General features: G+C 71.4%; 7 protein-coding genes across 7 annotated transcripts; 3 read left to right on the forward strand and 4 right to left on the reverse strand.

Moving 5' to 3' along the window:
- Positions 1 to 474: 474 nt before the first annotated feature.
- Positions 475 to 1,121, forward strand: AURANDRAFT_62175 (hypothetical protein; the record flags this gene model as incomplete). The annotated part of the gene is made up of 2 exons (XM_009036064.1): positions 475 to 555; positions 612 to 1,121. 2 exons carry the CDS (start codon positions 475 to 477, stop codon positions 1,119 to 1,121), a joined length of 591 nt encoding a protein of 196 aa, XP_009034312.1.
- A 14-nt stretch (positions 1,122 to 1,135) lies between these two features.
- AURANDRAFT_59911 (hypothetical protein) lies at positions 1,136 to 2,015 on the reverse strand (the record flags this gene model as incomplete). Its single annotated transcript, XM_009036355.1, has 3 exons — positions 1,136 to 1,645; positions 1,731 to 1,834; positions 1,963 to 2,015. 3 exons carry the CDS (start codon positions 1,989 to 1,991, stop codon positions 1,284 to 1,286), a joined length of 495 nt encoding a protein of 164 aa, XP_009034603.1.
- Positions 2,016 to 4,443: 2,428 nt separating this feature from the next.
- On the forward strand, positions 4,444 to 4,803 carry AURANDRAFT_15931 (hypothetical protein; the record flags this gene model as incomplete). The annotated part of the gene is made up of 1 exon (XM_009036065.1): positions 4,444 to 4,803. A coding segment is annotated over one exon (360 nt), but the record flags the coding sequence as incomplete, so codon positions are not given.
- Positions 4,804 to 7,853: 3,050 nt separating this feature from the next.
- On the reverse strand, positions 7,854 to 8,342 carry AURANDRAFT_6155 (hypothetical protein; the record flags this gene model as incomplete). The annotated part of the gene is made up of 1 exon (XM_009035910.1): positions 7,854 to 8,342. A coding segment is annotated over one exon (489 nt), but the record flags the coding sequence as incomplete, so codon positions are not given.
- Positions 8,343 to 8,883: 541 nt separating this feature from the next.
- AURANDRAFT_21967 (hypothetical protein) lies at positions 8,884 to 11,569 on the forward strand (the record flags this gene model as incomplete). The annotated part of the gene is made up of 4 exons (XM_009036066.1): positions 8,884 to 9,608; positions 9,797 to 10,709; positions 10,872 to 10,985; positions 11,186 to 11,569. Coding segments are annotated over 4 exons (2,136 nt in total), but the record flags the coding sequence as incomplete, so codon positions are not given.
- Positions 11,570 to 13,186: 1,617 nt separating this feature from the next.
- Positions 13,187 to 14,616, reverse strand: AURANDRAFT_70088 (hypothetical protein; the record flags this gene model as incomplete). The annotated part of the gene is made up of 2 exons (XM_009036354.1): positions 13,187 to 13,494; positions 13,647 to 14,616. 2 exons carry the CDS (start codon positions 14,614 to 14,616, stop codon positions 13,211 to 13,213), a joined length of 1,254 nt encoding a protein of 417 aa, XP_009034602.1.
- A 2,424-nt stretch (positions 14,617 to 17,040) lies between these two features.
- On the reverse strand, positions 17,041 to 17,991 carry AURANDRAFT_12634 (hypothetical protein; the record flags this gene model as incomplete). Its single annotated transcript, XM_009036353.1, has 2 exons — positions 17,041 to 17,556; positions 17,605 to 17,991. Coding segments are annotated over 2 exons (903 nt in total), but the record flags the coding sequence as incomplete, so codon positions are not given.
- Between the last annotated feature and the right edge of the window lie 6,001 nt (positions 17,992 to 23,992).

The raw sequence follows: 23,992 nt of genomic DNA on the forward strand, positions 1-23,992 counted from the left end.
TGTTTTCGACGTCGATGGCCGAGCGGATCAAATGGGACGCCCGCGGTACATAGACGAACGATTCCCGATGCTCCGTGCGCTCGAACACGGTCGAAAAGGGTGCGGGGGACGCCGAAAACCCTCTTCCGACCCCTTGGGACGCCCCGCGCGCGATGCGACGCAATCCTCGGGAGTGACATCCCGCGGGGAATGTGTCCGCGACAGGGTTCCGGTCCTCGCAGCCGCGGGGATCGTTGCGCAACTCTGCGCCTGCGTCGAGCTACGGGCTGGAGAAGACGAGAACTTCGTCCATCGACGCTGCAAAAGGGCTGCTCGCAGCCTGATTGTTTGAGTTGCTTTTTCGAGGAATCGGTCGAGTTGCTTTTTTTAGTTTTTAGCCCGGCGGGCTCGATCATTTGTCCGACCAATGGGGCTGCATAGAGCCAGCAGAGAGCTACAATGGGCAGCTCCTAGGTCGGGCGATCGCAACTCACGATGAACGTTCAGGCCTTTGGTCGCGCCGTCCAGGCCTTTGGTCGCGAGCACCCCTTCCTCTTCGGCAGCGGCGGCGCGTGCGTACGTTGCATAAGCCCCACATTTCTCATGCGAACGACGACAGCCCCTGAACGTAGGTCAAAACGGCGACCTGCGACGTCCTCGTGCAGTGCAAGGTCGAGGGTCGCGACACCATCGACGCGAAGCGCACGGCCGTGTTCTCGACCTTCGGCTTCCTGTTCCTGGGCTGCTGGCAATACACGCTCTTCGTCAAGATCTTTCCGCGCGTGTTCCCGAACGTCGAGCGCTTCGCCGCGGCGCCGCTGCGCGACAAGCTGCGAGACGCCGCCGGGCTGCGCGCCGTCGCGGGCCAAGTCGCCATCGAGAATCTCGGCAACAACTGCATCCTCTACTTCTCCTGCTTCTACACGGTCCAGACGCTCTACGACGGCGGCGCGCCGCTCGACGGGCTGCGCAAGTTCCGGCGGAACTTCGCCGAGGACGTCCCGTCGATCCTCGCGCTCTGGGTGCCCGTGCAGACCGTCAACTTCGCCTTCTCGCCCCTCTGGCTGCGCGTGCCCGTCACGACGGCCGCGTCCTTCTTCTGGACGTCCTTCGTCTCGTTCTCGCGGGGGAATAACGGCTAGCTAGAGAGAGTGGAGACTGGGGACCTCTCTTGCGAGAGCGTGCGCGTTACGCCGGGGCGCTCGCGCGCGTTCCCCTCCGTGTACCTTGTCCGGGGTCGTCTTGGCGTCGGCGGTCGCGGCGGCGGCGCGGCGCGGGGCCGGCCGCCGCGCGGCGGTCGGCGCTTAGAGCTGGCCGCAGGCGGCGATGACGACGGGCTTGGACGTCTTGCCCTGCTGGGAGCCGACGGCCTCGACGGCCTGGACGACCTCCATGCCCTTGGTCACGGAGCCGAAGACGACGTGCTTGCCGTCGAGCCAGTCGGTCTTGACGGTGCAGAGGAAGAACTGCGAGCCGTTGGTGCCGGGGCCGGCGTTGGCCATGGAGAGGATGCCCGCGCCCGTGTGCTTGAGCGTGAAGTTCTCGTCGGCGAACTTGGCGCCGTAGATCGACTTGCCGCCCGTGCCGTTGTGGTTCGTGAAGTCGCCGCCCTGGCACATGAACTGCGTGATGACGCGGTGGAAGGACGAGCCGGCGTAGCCGAAGCCTGCGGCGCGCGTCGTCGAGGGAAGGCGCGCGCGGCGCGTTCCGAGATCCTTCCGCGCGGCGTCCCCGGGACGCCGGGCGCGCGCCCTTCTCGCCCGTGCAGAGCGCGCGGAAGTTCTCCGCGGTCTTGGGGACGACGTCCGCGCGGAGCGTCATCTCGATGCGGCCGGCCTTGGCGCCGCCAATTTCCCTACGACGCACGAGTACACTCGCTTCGGCGAATCGCCGACGCCCGCTCGCGCGCGCGCGCGCGCCGGGGGCCCCAGCGACGGTTCCGGGGGACCGAGGGGTGGGTTGGGACGGGCGCTGGCTGCGCACATGTCGAAGAACACAACGGGGTTGGCCATTTTTGCAAGAGGGTGGTGGTGTTTGACAGCGAGTCGAGTGGGGAGCTGAGCGGATGAGATCCTACACGCGGCGCGGCCAGAAGAGCCGTCAACGATGGCTGCGCGCGTGGGCGCTGCGTCTCTCTCCCTCGCGCCGCGCCTCGCGGTCTAGGAGGGCGTCTGCGAACTATGGTCGCGACGTCGCAATACAACAACAGGGCTCCCTTACTTTGGTCTTTTTTTTGGCGCCTTCAGAAGAACTCGGCCTCCTCGTCGTCGTCGGCCTCGACGGCGCCGGGCCGCGCGGGCGCGGGCGACGGCGCGGCGGCGCGGCGCGGCCGCTTGCCCTCGATGATCAGCGACTGGTCGATGCCCGCGAGGTCCTCCTCGCGCTCCTTCCGCGCGCGGTGCGTCTTGATCTCCTTCGCCGTCGGCGCCGCGCCGGCGAACTCGACGCCCTTGTCCTCGAAGCGCGCCTTCATCGCCGCCGCGCGCGCGTCGTCGTCGGCCATGTCCTTGAGGCCCTTGAAGAGGCTCGGCCCGAACTTGACCGCGCGGCCCAGCGCCGTTAGTGCGACGATGCGCGCGTCCTTCGCCTCCTCCTCGCCCGCGTCGTCGCCGGCGACGAGCTTCGCGACGAAGGCCTTGAGCTCCTTCTTGTCGACGACGACGCCGAGCGCGTCCTCGAGCTGCACGCGCACGCCGCGCATGGTCATCGTCTCCGCGTCGCTCTCCGCGACGATCTTGCGCACGGCGTCGCGGACGTCGGCCGTGAGCGCGGCCATCTTGTTTGCGCGCTGCGGCGCGGTTGCAGCGGTGTGATCGTTGCGGCAGCGCCCGGTCTGGGGTTGCGACGGAGCGCCGAGAGTCGAGGCCCACCTCGAGCTCGAACTTGAAATTCCGATCGATGTCAATGTTGATGTCGATATTTTCTGTAGCAGCGCCGCCTCGGGCTCCGGGATGTGCCGGGCAGCCTTTGCTTAGTAGCGCGCAGGAAACGTGCTCGGGAGCAGCTTCCAGAGACCATGGGCGCCGGCGCCCTCATCCGCCAGGCGCAGGAATTCGACGGCGGCGCCAACGCGAGCTGGATCGCGACCTACGGCGAGTGGTGCGTCGAGGCCATGACGCTGGCCCACGAGCGCTGGGAAGCGCTGGGCAAGCCCGCCGAGGTGAGCCGCGGCGACTGGTTCGAGATCTTCAACGAGTACACGATCATCGTCGCCGGGGGCCACTTCGTGTCTCTACCCATGGACGAGTTCTCGAGGCTCCAGCGCTACGTCCAAGACCGCAAGGCCAAGGCGCCCACGGACGTCGCCTTCGTGCTCATGGCCCTGCTCGGCGCCGGCGACCCCCAGCACAAGGCCGACGTGATCTTCTCCATGTACGAGCAGGGCGGCGTCGTGACGCCGGAGCGGATGGCGCCGCTCATGGCGGCCCTCGTGAAATCGATCCACGCGCTCGGCCTCACGAAGCGGCCGGAGACGCGCGAGCAGGTCGGCGAGCAGCTCGCGTCGGCGCCCATGTCGCCGCGCCTCGACGTGGCGGACATCGTCAAGGGCTGCTACGACCGCGACGGGACGCCGCTGGACAAGGACGCGTTCTGGTTCGTCTGGCGCAACAAGCGGGCCATCGTCGTCCACGCCATCGAGGAGGGCCCCGACGCGGACGAGGAGGCACCGGGCCGCAAGTCGCGGCCGGGGTCCGCGACGCGGCCGAAATTCAAGATGACGAAGAAGAAGTCGGCGAAGCGGCTCGACCCCGTGCGGTCGCTCGCGCGCCAGGAGCGGTGCCAGAAGCGCTACTCCGTCCAGGAGGCCCACGCGGCGCGCGAGAAGGAGTACACGAAGACCATGGAGCGGCGGCGGTCCGAGGCGGCGTCCCGCGGCCGCGACGCTTTCCGAGAGCGCGGGGAAACGACGGACGATCGCCACCGACGCGTTCGCTAGGTCCGAGACGGGCTCCTACGAGGTCAGCGACGCGCAGCGGCAGGAGGACTTCGACGCGTACATGGCGCGGGTGAACCTCGTCGCGTCGCAGAAGATCCTCCAGGAGCTCATGGACGAAATTGGCAGGGCAGCAAAAGAGAGCGAAATTCCCAACTTCAAAGGCTCATATCTCGGCCGTTTTCCACTCGTTTTGGCTGATTTTTGGACGAGCGATCATCTCTCGGAACGGCCTCGACGCGTGGATGCTTTTTCGGAACGCGCGCGCGCGGAACACTCACGTTGAAGCGACGTTGAATCTCTCTTGTGCTGCCCAGGAGACGGGCATGTCCTACAAGGACCTCTCGACGCTACGGACCGAGTTCGCCTACGCCCTCGCGAACAAGCACGAGCCCCACCACCTCGATGCCAAGACGGGCAAGTTCGTGCACCCCGAGATGGGCTACACGATGTCCATCGGCCGCCTGAAGTCCGTGCTGCTCGCGCGCTTTCCCGCGCTCAAGGACGGCCGCCTGCTGACGCGGATCACCAAGGTGTTCGATGCGGATGGCAACGGCGTCGTCGACTTCGTCGAGTTCGCGACGGGCCTGGCGCGCATCGTCTCCGTGAAGGCGTCGCACTCGGGGCCGGACCCGGACGAGAACGAGAACATTTTGGAGTTCATCTTCAGCCTCTTCGACAAGAACGGCGACGGCGTCGTGGAGCTCTGGGAGATCTGCGAGCTCGTCGAGACGGCGCACGACGACCTCATCGACCTGCACCGCTACGCGTGCGAGAAGACGAAGAGCCTGGACGTCGACGGCGACGGCGAGGTCTCGGACGCGGAGTTCATCCAGTCCATCCAGCGGGACAAGGTCTACCGGGACTTGCTGTGGTCCTCGTTGCCGCCCGTGCCCGCGTCCATCAAGACGGAGCGGCTCGTGCCCCTGTCGAAGACCATGCGCGAGGCCGCGCGCGCGCGCGCGAGGGCGGAGAGCCGCGCGGACGCGGACGTCGTCATCGTCCAGATGTTCATGGACCTGCGGGCCGACCTCCTGATGTACACGCAGACGGGCGACCTGTTCCAGATGGAGTTCGACAAGTTCTGGTACGCCGTCGAGAAGATCTTCGGCGAGGCGATCTCGAAGCACCGCGACGACGCCGCGGAGGTCTTCGCGTACTTCGCGGAGCTCCAGGCCCGGGACCCGGCGGCGGACGCCGCCGACGCGTCGACGCGGGCCCTCGCCGCGCCGCCGAAGTGCAACATCCGCATGCCCTGGGCCGTGCTCGCGCGCGCGTGCGCGGGCGTCGACACGAAGTTCAAGGCGCACCTCATCTCCGCGCTCGTCAACGACTCGACGTCGACGGAGAGCCGGGGCGTCGTGACCATGAACGAGATCCAGCGCTTCCTCGACGAGATGAAGGCCGGCGCGGAGTCGCTGTCGACGCACGCGGTGAAGATCCTCGACGAGCTCGACGACTCGGGCGACGGCAAGCTCGACATGGGCGAGCTCAAGAGCGTCATCTTCGAGAACCCGAGCGTGCTGCGCTGCATGAGCGCGCTCCAGATGTACAACAACGACCCGGACCACGACCCGACGTCGCGGCGGCCGTCCGCGCTCGTCAAGCACCTCGAGGTCGGCAACGGCGCCGCCGGCGACGCGCCCAAGTCGCAGCGCAGCGCGCGACGGCCGTCGCAGTACAACATCCAGATCCCCGACGAGATCAAGGCGGCCGTCGACCCGGCGATGCTCCTCGCGGAGGCGCCCGCGGACCCCTAGGCGCCTAACGCGCGTCACGGGGGGCGTCCATGGGGGGCGTCCACGGGGGGCGCGCGCGGCGCGCGGCCTTGGTGGCGAGCTGCTTGCGCGGGGCCTTGCCGCCCGTGGACTTGCGCGCGGCCTTCTTGGGCCGCGGACCGCGGACGAAGTCCTCGAGCGCGCGCGCGGCGAAGCGCTCGCCGGTCGCGCCGCAGCTGCCGACGCGGGCGAGGAGGCGGACGCCGCGCGCGAGGCGCTCGTCGCCGCCGTCCGCGACCTCCGCGCGGCCCGCGCGCACGAGGCTCAGGCCGCGCGTGAGCGCGTAGCGCCGCGCGACCTCGCGCGCCCGGGCGAAGACGTCGAAGTCGGCGAGGACCGCAACGATCGCCTCGGCGTCGTCGCGGTCGCGCGCGCGCATGAGGTCGTCCTCGTCGGCCTCCGCGGGGTAGGGCCCGTTCGCTGCCTCGTCCCAGTCCTCCTGTTCCTCGCGCCGCATCTCGACGTCCTCCTCGACCATGAATTTGGCGCGGTCCGCCAGAAATCGCGCCAATTTCCGCAGCTCGTCGAAGCGCTTGCGCTCCGGCGCCGCGGGCGCCGCCGCGGGGTCGCCCAGGACCGCGTACGAGAATGCGCCATCTGCGCCGCGCGCGAGCGCGCCGAAGAGGCCCGCGAGCCCCCAGGCGGCGGCCTGGCCGACGAGCGAGTCGACGCCCTTCTCCCCCCGCGCGGCGGGCTCGCGCGGATCCGCGCCGGCGTCGAGGAGCGCGCGCGCGACGGCCCCGCGGTCGTCCGGCGCGCCCGCCGGCGGCACGGCCAGCGTCTCGATGACCGAGCCCGCGTCCTCCTCGCCGGGCCGGGACCGCGCGTGGAGGACGTACTGCAGCGGCGTCTCGCCGACGTCGGGGCCGCCCGACGTACCGAGCCCGGGACCATCGCGCAGCGAATCAGTCGCGCGGGGGCGGTGATCCCGCAGGGTCACGTCCGCGCCGCGGCGCAGGAGCGCCCGGACCGCCGCGAGGCGCGCGTAGCGCGCCGCGAGGTGCAACGCCGTGACGGCGCAAGGCTCCGACGACCGCTGGTCGACGTCGACGCCGTGGTCGAGGAGCGCGTCGATCACGTCCGCGTGGCCCTCGATGGCCGCGACGACGAGCGGTGGATACCTCGGCGTGAGCGGGTCGCGTCGATCGCGTCCGCGGTGCATCGTGCAGACGTCCGTCGACGCCGGCGCGATCCCGACGCCGCCGCCGCGCGCGGGATCGAGCAGGAGGCGCACGCACTCGAGTTGGCCTTCCATCGCCGCCGCGCAGAGCGCGGGGTACTGGTTCTTATCCAGGACCCCGCCGGCCTCGTCGTCGCGCGGGTCGTCGGCGAGCGCGTCCAGCCCGCCGCGCGCGCGCCACGCGGCCCGCCACGCGACGTCGAGCCGCGGCAGCAACGTCAGGAACTCGACGTAGGCGTCGGCGTCGCCCTGCATGCCGCAGAAGACGAAGTTCTTGATCATGATCTCGACCTCTTCCGCCTGCTGACGACCGGAGATCGTCGGCGGCGGCGGCTCTTCCTCGACGGTCTCCGCATCGGCCTCGCCATCGTCGCAGTCAGTCCAGTCGTCCTCGCTGCCGCTCGTGTCGATGTTGTCGAATCGGCGTAGTCCACCATTGCATGCTGCCGCTAAAGAGGCGGCGCTCTCCTGCAGCCGACCACTCTGGCGCAGCTGCGCATGCGCAGGCCGCGAGAATCGAGATCATCGAGCACTGCACGGAGCACTGCACTGTGCAATCGAAACTCCCACGTTACACCTCCACCAACGCGTGGAGCAGCGTCACGACGCGCGCGCAGCAGAAGGCGAGCGCGAGGACGAGGGCGCGCTCGACGAGCGGGTGGAGGCCGAAGACGCGCTCCGCGGGCTCGAGCGTCCGCGACCGCGACCGCGGCGGCGGCGCCTTCGGTTCGTCGTCGTCGGACGGCCGGGCCGGCGCCCGCGCCTCGCCGGCCGCCGCCTCCGCGGGCGCGGCGGCGTCCGCGGGCCCGTTGACGACGGTGTGGCGGAGCGGCCCCGCGTTGCCCGTGCGCTTCCGCCACGCCTCGTCCGCCGCGAGCGCGCGCGGCCAGCACCGGCCGTGGCGGTAGCCCGGGCTCGACGCGGGCGTCTCGCGGGCGAGCCCCGCGCCCGTCAGCGCGCGCCAGTCGTCGCCGACGAGGTCGCGCATGATCGGCTCCTCGGCGTCGCCCGGCGACACGAAGACGATCTTCGTCGCCGTCTTCGGATCGATCAGCGGCTTCACGGCGGCGAAGACGCCCCGGAAGACGCGCGGCGCGCCGTGGACGACGATGTGGCCGCAGCACTCGGCGAAGCAGGACATGAGCATGAGCATGGTCTCGCGGGTCACGGACCACGGCGGGTTGTTGAAGAGCGAGAAGTCGGAGAGGTGCATGAAGATGACGTACTTCGAGACTCGGGTCCCGTCGACGCGCCGCAGGGCGTGCTCGAGCACGAAGGCGAGGCACCGGAGCTGGGCGGCGCTGTCCTTCGTGTTCTGCACCGTGTTGTCGAAGACGACGACGGGCCGGCCCCAGCGGTCGAGCGACTCGGCGACGCGCAGCTTGCCCGTACGGCTCTCGCGCTCCATCTCCGCGTAGTCGATGACGTGCGGCCGCCGGCGCCCGCGCCAGGCGAGCGCGTCCAGGAGGAGCGCCTTCGCCTTGGCGACGTTGTCGTCGCGCGCGGTGAGGAACCGGCGCAGCACGGCCGCGTCGTCGAAATACCACCGCCACTCGTCGAAGCCGGGCTCCGCCCGCAGCGCCGCGAGGAGCTCCGCCGCCTTCGTCGCCTTGTGGTCGCTTTCGACGTGCGACGGGTAGACGTGCCATCGCTTCGTCACGAGCGCGCTGTCCTCCGGCGCGTCGTCCTCCGCCGGCGCGTCGCTCTCCTGCTCGACCGGCGGATGGTCGCAGCTCACGGGCTGGCCGCCGACGGCTGCGTCGCTGGGTTCCGTGAGCACGACATCGTCCACGACGTCGGCGCTGCAGCAGCGCAAGCGCATGGCTGCCGGTGCTTGCTTGCGCGGACGCAAGGCGTCTCACGCAATGCGGCGCAGCCACGTCGAAGCAGGTTTCGGGCATGTGGATACAGCCGTACGTGCAGTGGTTGCCGTCGAAGCTGAAACGCCCTGGAAGCTGCCCGGGCCCATTCCATTCCTCTTCTTGTTCACCAGCGGCGGCGGCGCCCGGCGGATGGCGTTCCTCGGCGACCGGTGCTGGGTGGCGTCGGGGAACGAAGCTTTGGTATGGGAGCGCGGGACCGTCGAGCGCCGGTCCGACGCCGGCGGCGTCGTCGCCATCGGCGTGCGCCTCGAGGGGAGCGACGCCCTCTGGGAGTGCGACTTCGCGAGTCCCGGTGCGCTGGACGCGGCGATCAAGCCCTGCAACGCGGAGAAGCCGCTGGCCGTGCCGGACCTCATCGCGCTGACGCACCTCCACGAGGCCGCGATCCTCGACGTCGTCCGCGCGCGCGCGGCCGCGGGCGTCATCTACACGGCCGTGGGCCAGATCCTGCTGGCCGTGAACCCCTACAAGCCGCTCCCGCGGCTTTATGGGGATGACGCGCTCAAGGCCTACCGCGCGGCGGAGTCGGCGTCGGCGCTCGCGCCCCACTGCTACGGCGTCGCCGCCGCCGCGTACCGGGCGATGCGGCGCACGGCGCTGGGCGCGCTCGCGGGGCCCCGGGACCAGGCCATCCTCATCTCCGGCGAGTCCGGCGCGGGCAAGACGGAGACGACGAAGTTCGTCATGCGCTTCCTGGCCTGCGTGTCGTCCGGCGCGACGTCCTTCGAGGCCGTCGGCGCCGCGGGCATCGAGGCCAGAGTATTGAGCACGAACCCGCTCACGGAGTGCTTCGGCAACGCGCGGACGCGGCGCAACGACAACTCGAGCCGCTTCGGCAAGTGGATCTCGCTCAAGTTCGACGGCGCGGGCAAGCTGCGGACCGCGGGCGCGCGGATCGGGGCGGGAAACGAGTGATTCAAGTTCGCTTCAACGTGAGTGTTCCGCGCGCGCGCGTTCCGGAAATAGCATCCACGCGTCGAGAGCGCTCCGAGAGATGATCGCTCGTCCAAAAATCAGCCGAAACGAGTGGACATCGACCGAGATATGAGCCTCCAAAGTTGGACATGTCGCACTCTTTTCCCGCCCAGGTGCGCATCTTCCTGTTGGAGAAGGTCCGCGTCGTCACGCAGACCGAGGGCGAGCGGGGCTTCCACGCCTTCTACCTCGCCCTGGCGCGGTGCGGCGTCGAAACCGACCTCGCGGTCGAGTCGTGCTGCGTCTGCGGCAGCTCGTGCGGCGTCGACTCGCGGCGCGACGGCGTCCGGGACGCGGACGCGTACGACGACGCGTCGGCGGCCTTTGGCGCGGCGCTGGCGCCCGGGGACCGCGACGACGCCTTTGGGATCGTGGCGGGGCTGCTGCACTTCGGGGGCGCGGGCTTTTTGAAGGACGGCGACGGCGCGCGCGTCGACCCGGCGACGGTGCCGCGCGTCGCCGCGGCGGCCGCGGCGCTGGGCGTGGCGCCGGCGGACCTCGAGCGGGCCTGCCTCGAGCGCGAGCTCGTCACGGCGGAGGACACGCTGACGCTCCGCTTCGGGCCGCGCGGCGCGTCGCGGAACCGCGACTCGGTCCTCAAGGCCGTCTACGCGGCCGCCTTCGACGACCTCGTGGCGAAGATCAACGGCGCCCTCGCCGCGGGCGCCGGCGCCGACGGGGCGTCGGCCATCGGTTTGTTGGACATCTTCGGCTTCGAGGTCTTCGGCGTGAACTCGCTCGAGCAGCTGTTGATTAACTACGCGAACGAGCAGCTCCAGAGCGTCTTCAACGACTTCATCTTCGAGCTCGAGCGCGAGGAGTACGCCGCCGAGGGCGTGCCCTTCGACGACGTCGACTTCCCGGACAACGCCGACGTCCTCGCGCTCATCGAGGGCGCGGCCGCGGCGGCGGCCGCGCCGAAGCGGCGCCGGTCGTCGATGCCGCTCGCGGGGGCCCCCGGCCCGCCGCCCAGGGCCAAGGTGCGGCGCAACTCGGCGCTCCCGGACGCGGCGTCGGCGGCGAAGCGCGGCCTCCTCGCGGCCGTCGACGACGAGTGCCTCCTCGCGTCGACGCGCGCGGAGCGGTCCGAGGACCTCGAGGGCGACCCGGACGCCGTCGAGGCCGCGCGCGCCGAGGCCCAGGGCCGGTCCCTGTCGGCGAAGCTGCGCGACGCCTTCGGCGGCGAGGACACGTTCCTCTGCGACGCGCGGCGCGCGCGCGACGGCGCGTTCGCCGTGGTCCACTACGCGGGCGCCGTCGAGTACCGCGCGGAAATCGACCGCCGGTTCGGGACGTCCCCGCCAAACTTTGAAATTCTCGAGCTCGGTCACATCGAAGTCGATTCGGCTGATCTTTGGACGAATCGATCGCTCTCGTCGAGGTCTCGAAGCAGAGCCGAAGAGCTCGTATCTCACCTTTCGAATACGCGCACATTGAAGATTTGAGTTCCGCGCAGGTCGAGTACGCCGTCGACGGGTTCGTCGCGAAGAACGCGGACGCGCTGCCGTCGAACGCCGCGGGCCTCTTCGCGAGCTCGTCGCTGGCCGTCGTCCGCGCGGCCGCGGGCGTCGGCGCGCCGTCGCCGCGCGCGAAGCCCCGGCGCCGCGGGTCGACGCTCGCGCTCGGCACGCTCGCGGCTCGCTTCAAGGCGTCGCTCGGCGCGCTCCTCGGCGAGATCCGCGCGACGCGGCCCCACTTCGTGCGGTGCCTCAAGCCCAACGACGACCTCGCGCCGGACGTCTTCGACGCGCCGCGGCTCCTGCAGCAGCTCCGGTACTGCGGCGTCCTCGCGGCCGTCGAGGTCGCGCGCGCGGGCTACCCCGTGCGCGTCCTCCACGAGCCCTTCGTCGCGCGCTACTACAACACGCTCATGCCCCTGTCCGTGAAGCCGCCCGCGGACGCCGCGGACGCCGCGAGGCGCGCGCGCGAGCTCGTGGCGACGCTCCGGGGGCGGCGCGTCTGCCTCGGGAAGCGCAAGGTCTTCCTGACCATGGAGGCCTACGAGGCCCTCGAGGAGCAGCGCGCGGCGAACCTCTTCGAGGCGGCGGCCAGGGGGCAGGCGCTCGTCCGCCGCGCGGCGCAGCGGGTCCGCTTCCGCGCGCGGCGCACCGTCGCCCTCGCGCTCCAGTACGCGCGGCGGCGCGCGCTCCGGAAACGCGTCGCGGCCGCGACGGCCATCGCCGCCGCCGCGCGCGCGCGGGAGCCGCGGCGGTCCCTGCGCCGCGCGAGGGGCGCCGCGACGGTCGCGCAGAGCCTCGTCCGCGCGCGGCGGACGCGCCTCGGAATCCGGGCCCGGCGCCGGCGCCTCGCGGCGCGCAAGATCCAGCGCTTCCGGCGCCGCGGCGACGCGCGGCGCGGCGGCCTCTTCTACGCGCTGCAACGCGCGGTGCTCGCGCTCCAGTGCAAGCTGCGCGCGACGCGCGCGCGGGCCGCCGTCCGGGCCGCGCGCGCGGACCGGCGCGACGCGTCGAAGAGCCGCGCGGCGCTCCTCGCGTCGAAGAGGGACGTCGAGCGGCTCGAGGCGGAGTGCGAGGCGCTGCGCCGCGAGCCGGTCGGCGAGCTCGAGAAGCTGCGGCGCGAGAACGAGGCGCTCCGCGAGCGGCTCGCGGCGACGGAGGCCTACGGCGCGGCCTTCAAGCACGCGCACCAGCGCCGGCAGATCCTCGACGACGCCGTGCCCGTCGTCCGCGAGGTCGTCGAGGAGAGCGACGACGTCTTCGCGGGCTGCTTCTTCAACTACTCCATCTTCGGCGCGTCCGACGACGACGGCGAAGAGGGGGCCCGCGGCGTCGACACCGTGGCCCTGCAGGCCGACGCGCCGGAGTACGCCCTCGCGAACCACGTCGACGACGGCGACGCGATGCCGCCGCTCGCGGGGACCTACGAGGCGTGCTCGGGGCCGCCGTCGCCGCGCCGGTCGCGGCGGCCCCTCAAGGACGCGCGGCCCCGGCCGACGCCGGAGCCGCCGACGCCGACGGCGCCGCAAACGTCGGGCCGCGGGTCGCCGACGCGCGGCGCGTCGAGCCTCGTCCGGGAGAAGGCCGCGCGGCCCGCGAAGCCCGCCGCGCGCGCGGCGTCGACGCCGCCCGGGCCCCGCGCGCCCCGGGCGTCGCGGCCCGAGGCCCGCGACGACCACGAGACCGTCGTCCTCCTCGAGGACCACGTCGTCGAGGACCCGCGGCCGTCGCCGCGGCAGCGCGCGTGGGTGCCCAAGAAGGCGCGCGCGCCGAGCGAGCCCCCGCGGAACCGGCGCCCGGCGCCGTCGCCGACGTCGTGGTACCACGGCCTCCTCATGCTCGGCCAGGATCTCGCGGCGAACCCCTGCCAGCCGGACGCCGTCGCGCCGCCGGACCCGGTCGCCGCGCCGCTCTCGCCGCCGCCGTCGGAACAAGTCTCGGAACGCTCGCTCGACGACGACGCGATCGCGAACTACCTCGACGGCGTCCTCGCGCCGTCGCAGGAGGCGTAACCTTATGCTCACCTAGAGCGCGGGCGCCAATTCCCGCACGGCCATCCACGACGCCACGTCGGCGTCCGTCAGCACGTCCCGCTTCGCCTGGTGGTCCTTGACGAGCCCCTGGAGCTCGACGACGAGCCGCTTCTTCACCGCGGCCGTGTTCCAGTAGTCGCCGGAGCCGCTCCCGTACTGGGCCTCGATGGACGCGAGCTCGCCGTCGTCCTCGAGGAAGAACTTGAGCCACTGGAAGGCGACGTCGACCTCCAGGTCCGCGCCGAGCTCGCGCTGGAGCTTCGCGGTCTCGCGGCCTGGGCAGGAAAAGGGTGCGAAATTCCCAACTTTGGAGGCTCATATCTCGATCGTTTTCCACTCGTTTCGGCTAATTTTTGGACGAGCGATCATCTCTCGGAACGGTCTCGAAGCGTGGATGCTTTTGCCGGAACGCGCGCGCGCGGAACACTCATGTTGAAGCGAACTTGAATCACTCGTTTCCCGCCCCGCTCGCGGCCGCCGGAGAACGCGTGCGTCATGATCTTCCGCTCGATCGTCGCGTCGTCGTCCGTGAGGAAGATGGCACTGTTGTCGTCGGAGGACGACATCTTGCCCATGGCGCCCTGGAGCGGCGGGAAGAACTTGGAGTGGATCAGCGCGGGCTTGCCCTTCAACGGGTGGCTCTTCGGCGCGATCTTGTGCGCGATGTCGCGCGTGACGCGGAAGTAGGGGTCCTGGTCGATGGCGCAGGGGATGAGGCAGGCCAGGTCGTCCCGGTTCCCCAGCGGGACCTTGAAGGTCGACGGGAAGGACGGCGCGGCCTGGATCGCCGGGAACGCGGACTGGCCGACGTTCGAGCTGCCCTCGAAGCCGAAGGCCGCGCGCGCGGTGTTGTAGGTGATGGACTTCCAGATCTTGCAGACGTTGGGGTACATGTGGCCCATGTAGTCGACGTCGGAGAAGATGAAGGTGCGGTCCTTGTCGAAGCCGCACGCGATGATGTCCTTGGCGTTCTGCACGGTCAGCGCGCGGAACCGGTCGAGGTCGTAGTCGCCCGCGGCCTCGTCGTACTCGCCCTTCCAGAGGAACTTCTCGTCGTCGGTCATCTGGACCACGAGGGGCACGCCCAGCGCCGCCTGGAGCCACCGCGTCATGAGGAACGGCACGAGGTGGCCGAGGTGCATCGCCGCCGACGACGGCCCCCGGCCCGTGTACAAGTACAAGCCCTGGCCCGTCTCCGCCGCCGTCAGGATCTTCTCGAGGTCGCGGTGGCTGAAGAAGATGCCCCGGCGCAGGAAGCGGTGGAGCTTCATGCCGCGCTTCCGCGCGAGGTTGCCGAGGCGGTCGAGGAGGCTCGGCGTCAGCAGCGTCGACCCGAACTTGTCGATGAGCTTGTCGTAGTCGATCTTGCCCGACACGTTAAAGGGGTCGACGACCATCTCCGTCGACGCCTCCTCCTTCTCGACGGCCTCGGCCTTCTTGGGCTTCGTCGCCTCGATCGTCCGCGACGCCGCGGCCGCCGCGGCCTCCGCGTAGGCCGCCGCGCACGCCGCCGCCGCCGCCGCCGCCGCGCCGGCGTCCCAGGTCGCGACGGGCGCCGCGGCGGCCTCCGGCGCCGCCACGGCGAACTTGAGCGTGAGCTGCTTCTTCTTGCCCGCCAGGAGCACCATCGTGTCGGGCTTCTTCTTGCCGTCGCCCTCGCGGCCCACGAGGGCGATCCGGCCGCAGGCGCCGGCGGAGGCGGCGACGTCGAAGGCGGCCTCGACGAGGAAGCCGCCGTAGGTCGCGCAGCGCACCGCGTCGTCGTCCGCCGCGCCCTTTTTTGGCCTCGCGCCGCCGTTGTCGTAGAACGGCGCGCCGGCGCCGGCGCAGGCCGCCTCGGCGTCGCTCCGCGCGACCTCGGCGGCGCGGAGCGGCGCGTCCGCGGCGACGGCGGCGTCGAGCGCGGCCTGCACGAGGTCCACGAGCTCCGCGTGCGCGGCCGGGTCCTTGGGGAAGGGGTCGAGCGACGACTTCGTGAGGTCCAGCGTGAGCTTGCAGGCGCCGGGCTCCGTCGTCCACACGGGCTGCAGGCCCGCCATGGCGCCCGACGGCCAGAGGCCGAAGACCTCGCTCGCGGCGACGCGCGCGACGATCGACGCCGTGGCGATGCCCACGGGCGGCGGCGGCGGGCCGGGCCGCACCTTCTTCTTCTTCGCGTCGCCGGGCGGCGTCGGCGCTTCGGACATGGCGTCGAAGGTGTTGTGTGTGGCTGTTTGCGTGTGCTGCGGGTGCCGAACGACGGCAGCAGCTCTCAGCCCGCTCCGCGATCGATGCACTTTGCCCGCTGTCGTTCAGCGAGCCGCTGATGATGCCGATGTGGAGCAGCTCCTCGCAGCCGTCGTCCAGTTCGTGTCCAGCCAGAGCTAGCCGCACCGCCGTGCCTCTACTGCTAACAACGCCGCTAGTGCCGCCGCCTCTAGCTCCTTCAAGCCCGCAGCTGCCACCGCTGCGAAAAACGCTGCCATAGGAGCCATAACTTGCCACAAATCCATAATATGCTCTCCGAGCGCGTCGTCCTCCTCGCGACGCGGTCCGTGCGGTCGCTGGCGCTCGGCGCGCTCGGCATCGCCCTCCCCCTGGCGCTCGAGGCCAACGCCCTCGGCACGGCGCGCATCGCCTACGTGCTGTCCGCGGGCCTCGGCGGCGCGACGCTGCTCGTCGCGCTCGGCCCCGGCGCGAGGGTCCGGAACCGGCTCTGGGCGCTGGCCGCGTATTCGCTGCTCTTCGGCGCCGCGGCGGTCGGCGTCGTCGCGCCGGCGTCGCCGCTGCCGCCCGAGGCCGCGGCGTTTCTGGGCGCGATGAGTCTGCAGCCGAACATCTCGCCGCACGCGCCGCTCGAGCACGCGTCGCTCGCCGACGGCGCGTCGGACGCGGATCGAACGAAGGTCTTCGCCTGGTACAACAGCCTGAGCACGGCGGCGCTCGCGCTCGGCGCGCTGGCGGCGTCCGCGCCCGCGAGCCCCGCGGCCGAGGCGAGCGTCGCCGGCGCGGCGGTGCTCGCCACGGCGGCCTGCTACGCGTGCGCGGCGCTCGCGGCCGCCGCGCGGCTCCGGCGCGTGGAGGCCGCCGCGGGCGTCGCGGCGCCCGCGCCCGCGGACGACAAGCGCCTGGCGGACTGCACGATGCGGCGGCGGATCCTGTCGCTGGCGGCGCTGTTTTCCTTCGATTCCTGGGCCGGCGGCTTCGTCATCAACGCGTTGTTCGCGCACTGGCTCAGCGAGCGCTACGGCGGCGACGGCTACGCGAAGACGCTGGGGACGCTCTTCTTCGCGAACCAGGTCATCGCGTCGTTCTCCTTCCCCGTCGCCGCGGCGCTGAGCAAGAGAGTCGGTCTCATCAACACGATGGTGTTCACGCACCTCCCGAGCAATCTCTGTCTGGTCGCGATCCCCTCTTGCACGGAGTACCAGGTCTACGGGCTCGTGCTCGTGCGCGGGCTGCTGTCGCAGATGGACGTGCCCGCGCGCGAATCGTTCATGACGGGCGTCGTGCCGCGCGACGAGCGCGTCGCCTGCTCGCGGACGATCATGATCGCCCGGGCCGTCGCCTGCGTCCTCGGGCCGCCCTGCGCCGCGGCGCTCTGGCGCGCGCGCGGGCCCGCGGCGCCGCTCGTCTTCGCGGGGCTCGCGAAGAGCGCCTACGACCTGGCCCTGCTCGTCGTCTTCCGCAAGGTCAAGCCGCCCGAGGAGCGGCAGCTCACGGCGGCCGTGTCCCTGCCGCCGACGGAGAAGGCGACGCTGCTCAAGGACGTCGTCTAATTTTGGGTGCTACGCGAGCGCGTCCCGCGCGCCCGCGCGGACGCCCGGCTCGCCCGAGTCCGCGTAGGCCTGGGCCCGCGCGTCGAGGGCCGCGAGGTCGTACTCGTAGTGGGCCATGAGGCCGAAGCTGCGCCGGAGGCCCGCGTCGGAGACGTCGCCGCGCCAGGACAGGCCCGCGAAGCGCGCGCCGTTGCCGAGGTGGAAGTGCGCGACGGCGTCGAGCGCGCCCGCGGCCGCGAGGTGCGGCCGCTTCCGCCGCTCGTCGAGCACGTAGCGCGCGCACCAGGGCGCGAGCCGCCGGAAGAGCGCGTCGTCGACCCGCGCGCCGTTGGCCGTCGTCGCCGCGTCGCCCGCGGCCGCGGCCGCGGCGGCGGCGGCGTCGACCAGGTCGCGCGGCGCCTCGGCCTCGAGCCAGCGCCGGAAGCCGGGGATGGGGCTCAGCGTCACGAAGCGCTTCAGGGTCCGGTGCTCGGAGGCGAGCGTCGCCGCCGCGCCACGGATGAGGCGCGCGCCGACGTCGACGCCCGCGAGGCCCGGCTGCGTCGCCGAGATCGAGTAGAAGATCGCGCACGTCGGCTCCTCCGCGTCGGGCGGCGGCCCGCCGCCGGACGCGAAGGCGCTCGACACCGCGGGGGTTTCGGAGGCGGCCCAGGTGTCCTCGGCGAGCAGGCCCTGGATCGAGGCGGCGACCTCGCCGCCGAGCGCGACCTCGACCACGGCCAGAGGCTCGCCGCCGAGCGCGGCGTGCGACAGCGTGAACACGCGCCGGTTCCGCCCGAGGCGCTGCTTGAGCGCCGGCCAGTCGTCGATGGCGTGCACGGCCTCGGCGGCGACGACGCGCTCGAGCACGGGCGGCGGCGTGCCCGTCCAGGACACGCGGTCCAGGCGCAAGCTGCACGGCGCGAAGCGCGCCGCGAGCACCGCGCGCAGGTGCGCCTCCAAGGCGGCGACGGGCGGCTCGCGCCGCGCGAGCGCGAGCGCCGCGACGCGGATCTCGAGGAGGAGCCTTGCGCCGCCCGCGGACTCCGCCAAACCCTCGGCGAGCGCCTCGTACGCCGGCTTCAGAGCGGCCCGCGCCTCGAGCAGCGCGGCCTCGCGCGCGCCCGCGTCGTGCGTCCGCGCTCGTTCGATGAGGTCTGCGGCGCGCGCGACGGCGTCGTCGCTCGTCCCAAAGGCCGCGAGGCTCCGGCAAAAGTCGCCGCGCTCCGCCGCCGGCCGCCGCTCCCAGAGCGCCGACAACCGCCGCAGCAGCTTGTCTTGCTGGCGGCCGTTCTGCAGCGAGACGCCCACGAGACGGCGCAGGCGCGTCGCGGTCTGTTGCTGGGACTTGGAGTGGAGGAGTTTGCGGCTTGTCTGTCGCGTCCACGGTCGTGTCGCGACCGCTCGAGCTCGCAACATTGTATTGCCTTGACGCGTCTCTAAACGTAGGGGGGCCGGGGAGGAACCGCGGGAGTCGGAGTTTTCAGAGGCTCGGCCTCAGGCTCAGCCGGATCATTGTATTGCCACAAGAAATGTCGGCGTTGACCTTCAGCATCTCTTCAACTTGCCTTGCCAGCTCACGATGCGTGGAGGATTTGCCATGCTGGACTCCGCCCGCACCGCCTGGCTCGCACTGCTCGTCGTCTCGGGGCATGCATTCATGCAGCCATCAGCACGCAGCCAGCCGCTGCGCGCCGCCGCCGACGGCGGCGACGACATCTTCTCGAGGCATGCATTCATGCAGCCACCAGCACGCGGCCGGCCGCTGCGCGCCGCCGCTGATGACATCTCCATGCCCATGTCGACGAACGCCATGGTCTACGCCGCCGCGCGGTCCGTGCGCGCCGCCGTCGCCGCGGGAGAGACGCGGCAGACGGTGGAGATGTTCGTGCCGCTGCTGCCGACGGTGAAGCCCGAGGACCTCGACCCCTGGCCGGGCGGCCTCAAGCAGATGTGCACCGTGGCGCTGCCCATCGCGCGCGACCTCTTGAAGGGCGCCGTCGTCGGCGGCGGCGCCATCGAGGAGCGCGTGCTCTCCGCGGACGACGGCGTCGTCCAACTGTACTGCCAGGGCGAGACGCCCAAGGACGACGCGATGATGATCGTCTTCGCGGGCAGCGAGACGTTCGACGACCTCGTGGACGTGGAGCGCGCCGTCGGCCCGCGGCCCCTGCTGCTCTTCAACCCCCAGTTCAGCACGCCGGCGGACCTGGGCCTGTTCAAGCGCGGCGCGGCTAAGACGAAGAGCTTCTTCGGGTCCGCGGCGAAGCTCGCCGACAAGTTCCCGACGACGTACTGCTGCGCGGAGCTGTCCGTGCGCTCCGAGGACGTGCGCCTCGTCCACGAGTACGACCGCGGCTGGCGCGCGTTCTACGTCGACGACGCCGAGTTCGACGGGCAGAACATGATCACGGAGGGCACGCCGCTCCCGTTGCACGAGGACCCGCTCGACGCGCGGCCGGACTACGCGTCGCTGGAGACCCTCGTGCGCAAGAAGCTCAAGCTGCCGGTGTACGTGCGGCGGATGCGCGAGGCCGGCGACGACGGGCCGCGCTTCCTTCGATAGAATTACACGAACAGGCATTACAAACAAGGGGACAGGGCGTCGCGGCGTCGGGCCGCGGCGCGTTCTTGGAATGTTCACCACCACGAGGCGACGAGGCCGGGCAGCGGGCCGTCCGGCGACGCGGCGGGGAGCTCGGGGAAGTCGGACCAGCCCGCCGCGCCGTCGAGGTCGGCCGCGAGCGGGCTCGCCGGCGGCTGCGGCGGCTGCTGGCGCGCGCGCTTCGGCGGCGGCGCGTCGCCGTCGCCGTCGACGGGCTTGAGGTAGTAGGCCGCGAGCTTCGCGCAGAGCATGCCGCCGTCGAGCTTGACGTCGAGGCGGTGGCAGGACGTGCCGCGCTCCTCGACGAGGCCGCGGTCCTCGACGACGACGCCGCGCTCGCCGTTGAGGGCGGCGTTGGCCGACGGGAACCGGCAGAGCTTCACGCGCTTGCCGACGGCGAGCGCCGGGTTGAGCGGCTCCGGCTCGATCTCGGGCGCGGGCTCGTCGGTGCGCGTGAGATTGTAGACGGCGATGCCCGGCACGAGCACGCCGGAGTCCATGTGGATGTCGTAGCGCTGCGCGCGGTGGCCGGACCGGGAGCCGGACTTGCGCTTGGGCGCGCCGACGCAACCGAGATCCTTGAAGATGGTCCCCAATCCGCCGTTGAGGCAGTAGTTCTCGGACGTGGCGCCGAATTTGGAGACGAGGACGCGGTCGCCCTCGCCGAACGGCGACGCCTCGGTCTCGTCGCGGGACGACACGAGGTTCTGCTCGAGCTGCGCGGCGGTGAGGAAGAGGTGGTCGCCGTCTTCGAGGCTCAGCTCGAAGCCCCCGTCGTGGAGCTCCCAGACCGAGCCCGGCGTCACGGCGCCATCGATGCGCACGCAGACGCGGTCGCCGACGCGCAGATCCGACACGGCCGTCACGAAGGCCTCGCTCTCCGCGGGCTCGACGGGCTCGTCGTCGGCCGCGGGCGCGTCGGGCGGAGCCTCGAAGTCGCAGGTCGCGGCGTCGTCGTCGTCGTCGTCGTCGATGAGCTTCAGGTTCCACTTGGAGATCTTTTGGCTCAGCGCGCCGCCGCCGTCGAGCCGGACGTCGAAGCGGTGGCGAGATTTGTAGTGGACGGCGACGACGCCGTGGTCCTTGACGACGACGCCGCGCTGGCCGTTGAGCGCGAAGTTGGCGTTGGCCGGTTTGAAGCCGCAGATGCGCACGCGGCTTCCGACGGCGAGCTGCGAAGAAGGCGGCTTGGGCGCGACGACATTCGGAGAAGGTTCGTCGACGATGACGTCAAGATTGTACGTCGAAATCAATCGCTCCACGGAGCCATCTTCGAGCTTGACGTCTAAGCGGTGGGAGACCTTGCCGTTGCTGCTCTTGACGAGGCCGCGGTCCTTGACGACGACGCCGCGCTTGCCGTTGAGGCTCTCGTTCGCAACACCGGGGACAAACCGAGAGATGGCGACGCGGCTGCCGGGGCGCAGGCTCGACAGCTCCGGCGCGGGCGACGGCTCCTCCGGGGCCGCCTTGCGCGGGCGGCCGCGGCCGCGCTTCTTCGAAGCGGCGGTCTGGCGCCAGCTCGACGGCGTGTCACCGCCTTGGCTCTTGCGGCCACCTTCGGGCGAGGGCAACAGATTGGATTCCAGGTAGACGCGAGACAGCTGGCGGTCGTCGCCGTCGTCGAACAGGACGCGGTACTTGTCGCCGATGGCGTCGACCTTGCCCGGGAACCCCTCGCCCGTCGAGAAGCGCACGCAGACGCGGCTGCCGACCTCGAGGCGCTTGACGCGCGTCTCGAATTCCGGCGCGGCGCCGCGGCCCCGCGTCGTCCGCGACGACATGTCCACGGGGCTCAAATCCTTGGTGGGGACGTTCTTCTTGAAGCCCGCCCACATCGAGACGTACTCGACCTCCGAAGAGGACCGCGTCGACGATAGCACCTTGACGATGGTGCCGCCGCTCAGCTTCGCCAAATCGCCGGTTAAGAAGACGCCGGGCACGCGGACGGGCGCCGCGGCCTCGTCCTCGTCCTCGGACTCGGAGTCGTCGTCGTCCGTCGGCTCCGCGTAGAGGAACGCCGAGACGCGGGACGCCGCGTCGGCTCCGAAGCGAGCGAGGAGCGACCGAAGCGCGACGCGTCGCGTGACGGCCAGCGCGCGGCTCGCGCTTTTCTCCGCCCCAAGCTGGAGCCGCCGGTCGCGCTCGAGGCGCGTCGCGACGCCGCGCCGCGCGCGGTCCGACGCGCGCTCGGCGTACTTGACGAGCTGCACCATGGACCGCGCGACCTCCGTGTTATTCGAAGAGAGGTACTCGCAGCCGACGAGGTCGTAGTACGCGGGCCACGTCTCGGGCGGCGACGTGTCGTAATACGTCGTGCCGCCGTGGACGTTGCCGACTTTCCACTTGAGCTGCTGGAGAGGCCCTCGCATCTGGAGCATGGACCGTTTCTTCTGCCCCCCCTCGGGCATCTTCTTCACGACCGCGAGCAACTTCTCGACGCCCTCGGCCCACGCCGGCGGCTCGCCGCCCGGGGGCGCCGGCGCCGCGGCCTCGACCTCGAGGCGCGGCCGGACGGCCGGCCGCGGGTTGTCGTCGCTGCGCGCCGGCGGCGCGGCGTCGTCGCCCTCGCTGTGCAGCGGCGGCGCGGCGTCGCCGCCCTCGCTGTGCAGCGGCGGCGCGGCGTCGCCGCCCTCGCTGTGCAGCGGCGGCGCGGCGTCGCCGCCCTCGCTGTGCAGCGGCGGCGCGGCGTCGCCGCCCTCGCTGCGCGGCGCGTCGTCGTCGCCCTCGCTCGGCGCGAAGGCCGGCACAGCGTCGTCCCCGAACTGGCTCGAGATCTCGCTGAAGGCCGGCGGCGACGGCGCGCGCGCGTAGGGCGCGCGCGCGGCCGGCGTCGGCGCGGCCGCCGCGGCCGGCGGCTGCGCGGGCCCGACGAACCGCGGCGGCGGCGGGGGCGTCGCGGCCGCCGAGGTCGGCGGCTGCGCGCGCGCGAGGATGGGCGGCGGCCCGCCCAGGTGCGCGAATGGCGCCAGTAAGAGCTGCTGCGCGGGCGGCGCGGGCGGCGCGGGCGGCGCGTCCGGCTCGCTCATCGCCTTGCCGATCTGTGCCTTGAGCTTTGCGAGTCGCTGCTGGCGGAGCTCGCGCGCGAAGTCGCTGCCGCTGTCGCCCTCCTTGACAAGCTCCTCGTGCTTCTTGATGAGGTGGTCGAGCATGGCATCCTTGGCCTCCTGCGCTTCCTTCTGCGCCTCGAAGGCCGCGGCGGAGGGGTGCTGCGCCGATTGAGGCGGCGCGTAGGGGGAAGCGTACGGATTCAGCATCAGCGCGCCGTGCGGCGCGGCGCTTCCAGGCATGCCGTAGCCTCGCGGCGGAGGGCCGACCATGGACATGGGGAAGAAATGACCCGGGAGCTGAGTGTTCTGCATCGGATACTCGTGACCTGCGCTCACATTCGCGCCGAGAGCTTTTGAACGAGTCAGTGATGCTCTCTAACGAGCTGCCCCGACTGGGCCCCGAGCGGAGAAGCTGCCCGGCCGCGGCGGTCGTGGCAGTCGCGATGGCCGGGGGGCTGGCGTGGCTGGCAGCGGCCTGGATGATCGTCGCCGCGGCGGCGCAGGGCCGGGCCTGGGGCAAGGGCAGCTGGGCCGCGGCCCAGGGCTTCGCGAACCGCAGCGCCTACCAGGCCCAGGCGCCGGACTGCGATTTCTACGCCGGCGGCCACTGCTACACGCTCTGGGGCGAGGCGCTGAGCATCGACTCCATGGAGCTCAAGTGCCAGGCCGACGTCGGCGGCCACCTCGCCATCGTCGAGACGAGGGAGCAGTACGTCGCCGTGCGCGACTTCCTCGACGACCGCGTCGACGACGAGGGCGTCGCGGTCCGCGTCGGCGCCTACAAGCTCGGCGAGCGCGTCCGCCCGCGCCTTCTTCTTCGAGCGATGTCACACACACGCACATCTTTTTTAGGAACTCGGCCTGGAAGTGGCGCGACGGGTCGAAGACGTTCTTCAAGAAGGTGCAGGAGGATAGTAGTAGTAATCACGGCTGCGGCTTCCTCTGGCTCTTCCCCTGCGACTGGCACGAGGGGTGCGCCATCTGGTGGCAGGACGACCCGGCGCAGCCCCTCTTCGACTTCCAGTGCCACGACGCGGCGTCGGGCTACTCAAACCTCTACCTCTGCTCGCACGATAAAGTACCCTCGCCCGCGCCGACACCGCGGCCCAGCGGCGTCCCGACGCCGGCGCCGCAGGCGGAGAAGACCGACGACGACGACGACGGGTTCCTGGGCGTCTCCGCGGCGGGCGTCGACTCGCGGACGGGCGCCGTCGCGGGCCTGGCCGTCGTCTTCGCGTCTTTGGCGCTCTACGGCGCCGCGCGCTGCCTCCGGGGCGGCAAGCGGCGCCGGCAGGAGCCCGTCGTCGCGCGCGTCGCGGGCCTGGCGCACGTCGCCGAGGCCGTGCCGACGAGCGACGCCACGGAGCTCGAGATGGCGCAGGGA

Source organism: Aureococcus anophagefferens (assembly GCF_000186865.1).
Source record: "Aureococcus anophagefferens unplaced genomic scaffold AURANscaffold_4, whole genome shotgun sequence".
Classification (NCBI taxonomy): Eukaryota; class Pelagophyceae; order Pelagomonadales; family Pelagomonadaceae; genus Aureococcus; species Aureococcus anophagefferens.